The sequence below is a fragment of the Bos indicus x Bos taurus genome, chromosome 29 (assembly GCF_003369695.1).
Source record: "Bos indicus x Bos taurus breed Angus x Brahman F1 hybrid chromosome 29, Bos_hybrid_MaternalHap_v2.0, whole genome shotgun sequence".
NCBI classification, from domain to species: domain Eukaryota; kingdom Metazoa; phylum Chordata; class Mammalia; order Artiodactyla; family Bovidae; genus Bos; species Bos indicus x Bos taurus.
In genome coordinates, this window is record NC_040104.1 from 45,409,632 (window position 1) to 45,421,675 (window position 12,044).

At 41.0% G+C, this 12,044-nt stretch overlaps 1 protein-coding gene across 1 annotated transcript; it reads left to right on the plus strand.

Annotated features, from left to right (window-relative positions):
• The first annotated feature begins 10,944 nt into the window (after positions 1 to 10,944).
• On the plus strand, positions 10,945 to 11,832 carry LOC113886070 (upstream-binding factor 1-like protein 1). The gene has a single exon (XM_027532004.1). The coding sequence runs from the start codon at positions 10,945 to 10,947 to the stop codon at positions 11,830 to 11,832; it is 888 nt and encodes a 295-aa protein (XP_027387805.1).
• Positions 11,833 to 12,044: the final 212 nt, after the last annotated feature.

Genomic DNA, 12,044 nt, shown 5'->3' on the forward strand with positions numbered 1-12,044 from the left:
CCCCTTCTCCTCCTGCCCTCAATCTTTCCCAGCATCAGGGTCTTTTTAAATGACTCAGCTCTTCTCATCAGGTGGCCAAAATGTTGGAGCAAGGAGAGATAGGAAAGGCTTCCTAGGTGATCAATGCAAAAAAATAGAGGAAAATCATAATGGGAAAAAATAGAAATCTTCAGGAAATTAGAGCTATCAAGGGAACGTGTCATGCAAAGATGGGCACAATAAAGCACAGAAATGGTATGGGCCTGACAGAAGCAGAAGATATTAAGAGGAGTTGGCAAGAATACACAGAAGAACTATACCAAAAAAGATCTTAGTGACTCTAATAGCCATGATGGTGTGATCACTCACCTAGAGCCAGACATCCTGGAGTGCATAGTCAGTGGGCCTTAGAAAGCATCACTGCAAATAAAGCTAGTGGAGGTGATGGAGTTCCAGCTGAGCTCTTTCAAATCCTAAAAGATGCTGCTGCTAAAGTGCTGGTCTCAACATGCCAGCAAATTTGGAAAACTCAGCAGTGGCCACAGGACTGGAAAAGATAAGTTTTCATTCCAATTCCAAAGAAAGGCAATGCCAAAAATGTTCAAACTACCACACAAATTGCACTCACCCCACAGGCTAGCAAAGTAATGCTCAAAATTCTCCAAGCCAGGCTTCATGAACCGAGACCATCCGGAGGTTCAAGCTGAATTTGTAAAAGGCAGAGAAACAAGAGATCAGATTGCCACATCCATTGGATCATAGAAAAGGCAAGATAATTCCAGAAAAATATCTACTTCTGCTTCACTGACTGCACTAAAGCCTTTGACTGTGTGGATCATGGCAAATGGTGGGAAATTCTTAAGGAGATGGGAATACCAGAACACCTGACCTGTCTCCTGAGAAACCTGCATGCAGTTCAAGAGGCAACAATTAGAACAGGACATGGAACAGACTGGTTCAAAATTGAGAAAGGAGTATGTCAGGGCCTTATATTGTCACCCTGCTTATTTAACTTACAGGCAGAGTACATCAGTGAAATGCCAGGCTGGATGAAACACAAGCCAGAATCAAGATTGCCTGGAGAAATATCACTAACCTCAGATACGCAGATGACACCACCCTTATGGCAGAAAGTAAAGAAGGACTAAAGAGACTCTTGATGAAAGTGAAAGAGGAGAGTGAAAAAGCTGGCTTACAACTCAACATTCAGAAAATGAAGATCATGGCATCTGGTCCCATCACTTCACGGGAAATAGATGGGGAAACAGTGGAAAGTGTCAGACTTTATTTTTTTGGGCTCCAAAATCACTGCAGATGGTGACTGCAGCCATGAAATTAAAAGACGCTTACTCCTTAGAAGGAAAGTTATGACCAACCGAGACAGCATATTAAAAAGTCAACCACTTGTAAAAGAATGAAACTAGAACACTTTCTAACACCATATACAAAAATAAACTCAAAATGGATTAATGATCTCAACGTAAGACCAGAAACTATAAAACTCCTAGAGGAGAACATAGGCAAAACACTCTCTGACATACATCACAGCAGGATCCTCTATGACCCACCTTCCAGAATATTGGAAATAAAAGCAAAAATAAACAAATGGGACCTAATTAAACTTAAAAGCTTCTGCACATCAAAGGAAACTATTAGCAAGGTGAAAAGACAGCCTTCAGAATGGGAGAAAACAATAGCAAATGAAGCAACTGACAAACAACTAATCTCAAAAATATACAAGCAACTCCTACAGCTCAACTCCAGAAAAATAAATGACCCGATCAAAAAATGGGCCAAAGATCTAAATAGACATTTCTCCAAAGAAGACATACAGATGGCTAACAAACACATGAAAAGATGCTCAACATCACTCATTATCAGAGAAATGCAAATCAAAACCACTATGAGGTACCATTTCACACCAGTCAGAATGGCTGTGATCCAAAAGTCTACAAATAATAAATGCTGGAGAGGGTGTGGAGAAAAGGGAACCCTCTTACACTGTTGGTGGGAATGCAAACTAGTACAGCCACTATGGAGAACAGTGTGGAGATTCCTTAAAAAACTGGAAATAGAACTGCCTTATGATCCAGCAATCCCACTGCTGGGCATACACACTGAGGAAACCAGAAGGGAAAGAGACACGTGTACCCCAATGTTCATCGCAGCACTGTTTATAATAGCCAGGACATGGAAGCAACCTAGATGTCCATCAGCAGATGAATGGATAAGAAAGCAGTGGTACATATACACAATGGAGTATTACTCAGCCATTAAAAATAATACATTTGAATCAGTTCTAATGAGGTGGATGAAACTGGAGCCTATTATACAGAGTGAAGTAAGCCAGAAGGAAAAACACCAATACAGTATACTAACGCATATATATGGAATTTAGAAAGATGGTAACGATAACCCTGTATACGAGACAGCAAAAGAGACACTGATGTATAGAACAGTCTTATGGACTTTGTAGGAGAGGGAGAGGGTGGGAAGATTTGGGAGAATGGCATTGAAACATGTAGAATATCATGTATGAAACGAGATGCCAGTCCGGGTTCGATGCGCGATGCTGGATGCTTGGGGCTGGTGCGCTGGGACGACCCAGAGGGATGGTGTGGGGAGGGAGGAGGGAGGAGGGTTTTTATAAGAGAAGAAAGAAAAAAAAAGAAAAAAAAAGAAAAACCATCCAGTAACAACAACAACAACAAAAAAAAGCAGAGACATTACTTTGCCAACAAAGGTCCATCAGGTCAAAGCTATGGTTTTCCCACTAGTCAAGTACAGATGTGAGAGTTGGGCCATAAACAAAGCTGAGTGCCAAAGAATTGATGCTTTTGAACTGTGGTGTTGGAGAAGACTCTTGAGAGTCCCTTGCACTGAGAGGAGATGAAATCAGTCAATCCTAACGGAAATCAATCCTGAATATTCGATGGAAGGACTTGTGCTGTAACTGAAGCTTCAATACTTTGGGCAACTGATGTGAAGAAGTCACTCATTAGTTAAGATTCCAACTCCAGGAAAGATTGAAGGCAGGATGAAAAGGGAATGACAGAGGATGAGATGGTTGGATGGCACCCCAGACTCAGTGGACATGAATTTGAGTGAGCTCCAAAAGCTAGTGAAGGACAGAGAAGCCTGGTATCCTGCAGTCCATGGGATCACAAGAAGTCAGAAACTATTGAGCGACTGAACTGAACTGAAGAAGTGGTGAAGGACCTCAAAGTTGAGAAAATGAAGGCCTAGCCATTGTCCCTGCTACTGTTAAGTCACTCAGTCGTGTCCAACTCTTTGGGACCCCATAGATGACAGCCCACCGAGCTCCCCTGTCCCTGGGGTTCTCCAGGCAAGAACATTGGAGTGAAAATGTTTTCCATTGAAAAGTGAAAGGGAAGTCACTCAGTCGTGTCTGACTCTTAGTCACCCCAGGGATAGCAGCTTACCAGGCTCCTGCATCCATGGGATTTTCCAGGCAACAGTACTAGATTGGGTTTCCATTGCCTTCTCCCTCCATTGTCCCTGGAAGTCACTATTTTTTTTTATCAGTTTCTTAGGGCTTCCGCAACACCCGACCCCACACGGGCTTGCTTAAAACCAGTGTATTCTCTGACACATCTGGAGGCTGGAAATCAAGGTGTTGGCAGGGCCATACTCCTTTCAAAGTCTCTAAAATAATTTGTCTTTATCTCTTCCAGTGCCAGGTGGCTCCTGGAAATCCTCAAATTATGACATTGAACTTGAATCTCTGCTTCCTTACAAGACCTTTTCTAGTACATCTAAAACATCCCTTTGCTTTCTCTCATCAGGACACCGGTCAGCAGATTTAGGGTCCACTCTCTACCCTGGATGGTCTCATCATGGTATCTTCGCCATGCAGAGTCTGCACAGACTCTATTCTAAAAATAAAGTTAAAGAGATACTGGCTGTTGAGACTTAGACATGATTTGGTAAGGGGCACATTTTGGAGAAAGGGATGGCAACCCACTCCAGTATTCTTGCCTGGAGAATCCCATAGACCGAGAAGCCTGGTGGCTACAGTCCTTGTGGTCACAGAGGGTCAGACACAACTGAGTCACTAGCACAATGGGTGCATTAACTCACTACTTCATGAACAGAATGAAAGAATGCTGTCCTAAATTCAAGAGGTCTCAGATTTTTCTGGGGAAAGTAAAAACCTCAATATTTTTTCCTTGCTTTATACATAGATTACATGCAGTAGAGAAAGAAATAGTTAAAGCAAAGTTTCAGATTTGTGAGGTTTTGTCCAATGAATTCTTTTGAAGTTTTATCAAGGTTAGAATTACTGGGTCAAAGACAAATATACTTTTTAAGGATTTGAATGCATATATACAAAACATTGTAAAGTCCATTTGCTGGTTGGATCTCCTTGCAATCAAAGGAACTCTAAAGAGTCTTCTCCTACACCACAGTTCAAAAGCATCAATTCTTCGGCATTCAGCTTTCTTCACTGTCCAACTCTCACATCCATACATGACTACTAGAAAATTTGAACTTAAGGAGAACACAGGATCCTTAAAATCAGAGAGAAATGGGTGTTCAATATAAAATCAGTGATGAGGACTGGGACTTTAGTTGTGGATTCTATTAACATATAGAGATTAGAGAGAGTTAGTGCAGTTAGTGCTGATTGGGTTTATCCAAGGGAACTGCGGTAATCTAATCAGGAAGGGGCTTCAAGGGTCCTGATAGTCGATTTCAGATGCACTGTTTCTTCTGTTCAGAGGTGTTCTGAGTTGGCTGGACCATGGACAGCTCCGAAAGTTACAGCTGCTGACCCATCCAGAGAACACAGAACTCCTGACTGGATGGGACTGATTTTCACACCAGCATTGAGGAGACCAAATCTACAACTTTCTGGTGAGTAAATGGTTCTGAATAGATGGCTTCATATTTCTTTCCCTCAAAAATTAAAAAGAATAATTTTAATTTAGCAGTTAGCAGGCTTAAGAATTTCTTAAGCAAATGAAAAATCTAGTTCATAAGAATTATGTTATTACTTAGAATTCACTCTGAAACTATAGACTTACCTTCAAATCATTGGAATTTGTGAATGAACATGAGTGATTCTACAAACATGAGTGATTCCACGAACTGGAAAAACCATCACTCTGACTAGATGGACCTTTGTTGGCAAAGTAGTGTCTCTACTTTTTAATATGCTGTCTAGGTTGGTCGTAACTTTTCTTCCAAGGAGTAAGCGTCTTTTAATTTCATGGCTGCGGTCACCATCGGCAGTGATTTCGGAGCCTAGGAAAGTAAAGTCTGTCACTGTTTCCCCATCTATTTGCCATGAAGTGATGGGACCAGATGCCATGAACTTTGTTTTTTGAATGTTGAGTTTAAGCCAACTTTTTTACTCTCCTCTTTCACTTTCATCAAGAGGCTCTTTAGTTCTTTGCTTTCTGCCATAAGGGTGGTGTCATCTGGGTATCTGAGGTTATTGATATTTCTCCCAGCAATCTTGGTTCCAGCTTGTGCTTCATCTAGCACAGCGTTCCTCATGATGTAATCTGCATAGAAGTTAAATAATCAGGGTGACAGTATACAGCTTTCATGTACTCCTTTCCCTATTTGGAACCTGAATGTTTTAGAAGTTTTTTTATTTTCTCTAATAGTGAATCTGCTAATATTTAATCTTAATTTTGTGTTATAAACAATGCACCATTTATTGATTCCCTTAATTTTTATGATGATAAAATATTATATTAAAGCTAATTAGAACTACTGACCTCTGCAAACTGTTTATGTGAATGCCATATGTGTAATAAAAATCTCTGTGCTTTTTCAAGAGCAGTTCATCAAAATCTATGAATTATATGTATAGAGATGAAACATTTATTTTTAGCAAATCCCATCTACTAACTACCATGAATCCTCCAAAAAGTTTAGCAATCCAGTGTATATTTTGATATATGATTTCAGCTTTGCCTGCGCACATCCATAAGTAAAAGTATATACCCACAATGATGCCAGTTATTTACCATTATTTGAAGCTATGTATCAAAATATTTCACTGATTTAGGTTTTCCAAATTATATCTTACTCTTACATGTTTCACAAGTACTAGTTTAAAAGTATATTTATATATAATTTAGGAAATAGAAGAAATCAATTTCAAGACTGTTACGAAATCTGTTATTGGTCTAATAACTAGTCATTTCAAGCTAGATATACTTTTGACCATGTTGGGTGAATCAAATTGTTCTCAACAAACAACTGTATTTTGTAAAATGCAATGTTCCTGTTTAATCACTCTAAAATCAGAATTAGATCAATCTTGGATGCCAGAGTTTGGAGCCTCTTTTCTCAAATTCCCAAACTAATCTACAATAATTATTCATATTTTTATCTATTCTATAGATAAAATATATAGAATAGATAAATTTGGATTGGAACTAAAGGGGTTTTAATGACCACTGTAAATTTGATATGTTGTTAAACCCTAGAGCTTGTGAATAAAGGGCAGAAATGATCAAAACATGGAAGGATACATATTCAAATGTCCTAGTAAACTAAAATCAAATATGGAGGGAATTTAAGAAGAATGCAAGATCCTTAAAATCAGAGAGGAATGGGTATTCAATATAAAATCAGTGATGAGGACTAGGACTTCAGTTGTGGATTCTATTAACATATAGAGATTAGAGAGAGATTTAGTGTAGTTAGTGTTGATTGGCGGAGAAGGCAATGGCAACCCACAGGAGTACTCTTGCCTGGCAAATCCCATGGATGGAGGAACCTGGTAGGCTGCAGTCCATGGGGTCGCTAGGAGTAGGACACGACTGAACGACTTCACATACACTTTTCATTTTCATGCACTGGAGAAGGAAATGGCAACCCACTCCAGTGTTCTTGCTTGGAGTATCCCAGGGACAGGGGAGCCTGGTGGGCTGCCGACTATGAGTGACTTAGCAGCAGCAGCAGCAACAGTGTTGATTGGGTTTATCCAAGGGGACTGTGGTAATCTAATCAGGAAGGGGCCTCAAGGGTCCTGATAGTGGGATCTCAGATGCACTGTTTCTTCTGTTCAGAGTTGTTCTGAGTGGCTGGACTGTGGACAGCTCTGAAAGTTACAGCTGCTGACCCATCCAGAGAACACAGAACTCCTGACTGGATGGGACTGATTTTCACACCAGCATTGAGGAGACCAAATCTACAACTTTCTGGTGAGTAAATGGTTCTGAGTAGATGGCTTCATATTTCTTTCCCTCAAAAATTAAAAAGAATAATTTTAATTCAGCAGTAGCAGGCTTAAGAATTTCTTAAGCAAACGAAAAATCTAGTTCATAAGAATTATGTTATTACTTAGAATTTCACTCTGAAACTATAGACTTACCTTCAAATCATTGGAATTTGTGAGTGAACATGAGTAATTCTATGAACTTATGATTCCATGATATAAAAGGAAAATATGAATTTCTTGATGGGAAGTCCTAGACAGTTTTTCCATTTAGCATGATACCTAAAATTTGAATGAGAAACTGTGCTGTAGAACATGAAGAGTAATATATTTGTAAGGAAAAGTTGGAGTTTCTGCCTTTCAATTGTCCAATAGCAACCCAGACCTGATAATGGCTCTGAAAACAACATTGGTAACACACCAAATACCTGAAAGAAAAAGAAAGTCTGCACTCACTCTGATATAGAAGTGAAAACTTTTATTAACTTCAGTCATTGATTTTGAAGCACAATATATTAGATGGCTGGCTTCCCTGGTGGCTCAGGGGTAAGAAACTGCCTGCTAATGCAGGAGACACAGGTTCAATCTGTGGGTCTCAAGGGCCCCTGGAGAAGGGAATGTCAACCCACTCCAGTATTCTTGCCTGGAAAATCCCATGGACAGGAGCCTGGTGGGCTACAGTCCAAGGGCTGCAGAAGAGTCCCACAGGCCTCAGGGATTAAACAACTACAATATTAGAAGGAACTGTGTGTTAATTGATTGATGGATTTGATGAATTTGGCTGCACCAGATCTTTCTTGCACCTTGAGGGACCTTTAGATGGGACATGCAAGCTCTTAGTCCCCACACGGGCACTCTGTGTCTTGGCAGGTGAACACTTTGCTGTGGAATGTGGGCTCTCATTCCCTGACGAAGGACCAAATGCTGGTCCCGTCCACTGGTAGCACAATCTTAGACACTGCACCTCCAAGGAAGTCCCAGAACTGATCTTATTGTAACCCGGAATTTGTATGTTTCCAAACGGGAAAACTTTTCTGATAGTAGAGCAAATCTGATATGATTGGGAGTATGTTGATGTGCTGATCAAAGAAATGGATTCCCCTTACATTAAGGTCACTTAAATTGAAGAGTGTCATTTTCAAAGAGAAGAGAAAATTCAATTTTTAGAGTTCTCAGAACTGAAAGTTGTAGTTAAACAAAGATTAATGTTATGATTAAGAGTCATTTTTATTAGAGATAGAAGGGACTGCATTTTAACAGAATAAAATAGAACACTGAACGTAAGTACCTTTGTTTAGAGTAGATAACTGTGTGTGATACACTGTGTGTGATGTGTCAATGTTTCTCAGGTTGCTCTGTCAGAGGCGGTCAGAAGACTCTTCTTGTGTGAGTGCAGGAGACACGTGCAGAGAAGGGCTTCCCCTGCCAGTGCCTGAAGTACCTGCGCCTCCTCCACAGGTCAGTGTTCCTATTTGTTCATTTCTATGAGCTTCCAATGAAACATGTTTTGTCATCTTTATATCTCAGCTAAAACAGAGAGTCCCTAGCTTATTGTGAAGTAGTGAAGTGAAAGTCTCTCAGTTGTGTCCAACTCTTTGCGACCACATGGGCTATCCAGTGGATGGACTTCTTTAGGCCAGAATACTGGAGTTGGTAGCCTTTCCCTTCTCCAGGGGATCTTTACAACCCAGGGATCAAACCCAGTTCTTCCGCACTGCAGGTGGATCCTTTACCAGCTGAGTCAAAAGGGAAGGGTCTTCTTGTATACAGTTGTATTTAATATGCCTTATTATAATGTCTATTGACCTCCCCAGAAATGAAATATTGACCACTTAAACTCTTTTTCAATCCTTACATACACATGTTTACCCTTCTCCTCTCTTCATCTTCCCTTTGTACTTCTATGACATGTTTCTTAGATGAATTATATCTATTACAGCTTTCTTAGATTAATTATATCAATTATCCTCTCAACTGCACATTCAGTCTATGGCCATCTGGACTTTTCTTAGGAGGGAGCTATGATCAGAATCCTAAGGAGTGTTGGTGTTCTATAGAAGATTGCATTCACAGTAATATTGAGCAGAAAGTACGGAATTCCTGTCTACATCCTGCGCTCCCAGAATAAGCAGGCGTTTTCCCCCTGTTATCACATTATGTCTCAGAGTGGTGTGTTTATTATGATTTAGGAACCTCCACTGACACTTCATTATCACCCAAAGTCTATGGTTTCACATTAGTGTTCACTCTTGGTGTTGCGCATTCTGTTAGTTTTCACTGATACACAGTGACAAGTATCCAGCTCTATAATATCCAGAAGGGTTAGACTGCTGAAAGTCATTTGTGATCACCTATTCATCAGTCCCATTATCCTAACTGCTGGGAAGCAAGGTTTATTTCACTGTCCTCACATATTTCTCTTTTTTTCCCATATACTCCTTTTTCCTTGAATGTCTTATAGTTGGACTCATGAAATATGTATGTTTTTCAGCTTAGATTCATTCACTTAGAGATATGAATAAAAGAATACCCCATGTCTCTTACTGGCTTGATCACTCATTTCTTTTTAGAACTGAGTACTATTTCATGGTCTTAATGTACCAGAGTTGCTTTATCCATTCATTATGGTTGTTTTCATGTTTTGTGATTATGACCAAAATGGCTATAAACATCCCATTGCAGGTCTTTTTTTCTTTTTTATGGATACAGGTTTTCAGATGATTTGGGCAAATACAAAGGAGCATGAGTCCTGACTTACGTGGTAGGAGGATATTTAGTTTAGTAACAATTTGCCTTATTGTCTTTCAGAAGGCTTGTAATGTTTTTCATCACCTTACAAAATGAATCAAATTGCCGGATATTCCACCCTCTCAGTACTTGGTCCTTCTTTGGGATTTTGACCATTCTTGTCCATGTGCTGTGGTATCTCATTGCTATTTTAAAGCCCTGTTGCTTGTCAGGCATTTTTATTTTAAACTTCCCTTGCTTTTCTCTCATCCTTTGTCCCTTGAGTGAGTCCCCAGGCTCTTGTTCATTTCTATGTAAAACCCACTGTGGTGAGACTTGGAGGCAAGTTGGGTTCAGGCCTGAGGATTTTTAATTGTGAAAAGAAGCTTCATAATGCTCAACAGGACTCTCAACTCACAGGTTGGGCTGGTTTTCATTTACGTTCTTGAGGGTAAATGAAATAACAGAAGGGATGTATCCCAAGTGGGCTGTGCTTCTCTCCTGTGTCACATAGGAGAATAACTTTCCTTTTCTTTCTCCACAGAAACAGAGGATCGCACACACTGCAGGACTTCAGAAATAACTCACCTGCTGAATCTTGAGAGTGAAGAAACAAAAATTCTGCTGAGGTGTCTGAACTGCTGGGATCAAATAAGTGTCCCAAAGACCTAGAAATGGCAATGCCTAAACGCCAAGATGACTGGTCCAAGGAAGACATTGTGCAGTTATTGGAAAGTATGGAGAAAAGCATTCCGTCCAGTGACGGGCACACGTTCAAAACAACCCAGTCAGTGATGGACTGGGAAAAAGTAGCTTTTAAAGATTTTTCTGGGGAAATGTGCAAACTCAAATGGTTAGAGGTTTCCCATAAGGTGAGAAAGTTTCGCACACTGAAAGAATTAGTCCTGGAAGCTAAGGAAAATGTTAGCAATCCTTCCAAAAAACACAAGAAAACACAAGAAAACAGCAGAAAACATAAGAAACATGCTTATTTGTTCCAGAAGTCCCTGACAGCTTACCGGCACATTTCCCAAGTGATGCGACCCCAGTACATCCAAAAACACCCCAAGATAAGCAACCAGGAGCTGACCAAGGTTCTGTCTGAGGAACACAGGAAGGTGCCTGAGCAGCTGAGGGTGAAACACAGTCAGGATCTTGAGAAAGAGAAAAAGGATATTAGGGAGAAAATAGCTCTGTTCAGAGCACAGCACCCTGATCTAGTCCCAAACCCTGAGAAATCTGGTGTCCCTCAAAGAAGTGAAATGAAAGTGCCAGAGAAGCTTCAGGAGAATGTTCAAAAAGTGAAGTCTCCCCCAGAAAAGAGTTTACCCATGCAGTGGAAATTCCACGGAGAGCCCAAAAAGCCCCCGATGAATGGCTATCACAAGTTCCACCAGGATCTCTGGTCGAGCAGGGAGCTGAAAGTGGTGCCCCCGAGGGAGCGCATGGTGGAGATCAGTAGACGCTGGCAGCGGGTCCCCCAGGACCAGAAGGAGCTTTATAAGAAGCAGGCGGAGGGACTGCAGACACAGTACAAGGTGGACCTTGATCTCTGGCTGAGGACTCTGTCTCCTGAAGAATATGCTGCTTACAGAGAGGCGACCTGTGCTAAGCGTAAGAACATGAGCGTGATGGGGGGCCCGAACTCCAAGATTAGAAGGATGGGTCTGCAGTCCCCATCATCAGGGAATCTGCAAGGAAGGCTTAGAGAGGACCCAGGGCTTCAGGCTGCAGAGTTAGCATCATCAGACATGATTAGAGAATATTCTCCTGCCTCAGGGAGATCAGAGGAAAATGAGGAAGAGGAGGAAGGCAGCCGCTCCTCAGCCCCCAGCAGTGAGGATGAAGATGGAGATTCTGAGCCGGAGGACCACGGGTCCAGCTCATCGTCCTCAGCGGACTCCTCTGACTCGGATTCCAACTGAGTTTAGTTCACAACCTGAAGAGACAGAACTTTCAGCAGAAGTCCATGGGCTCGTCTCTCCATGCTTTTTCATTGCCTTCCTTCTTTCCCTCCCTCTTCATACAAAGTTGGACCTCTTGGAAAGAAGGCATCTTGAGCTGTAATTTCTAGCTTTTCCATCCACTCCATGTTCACCCTGAGAGAAAGTCAATGCAATGACGCCTGGTGGAATAA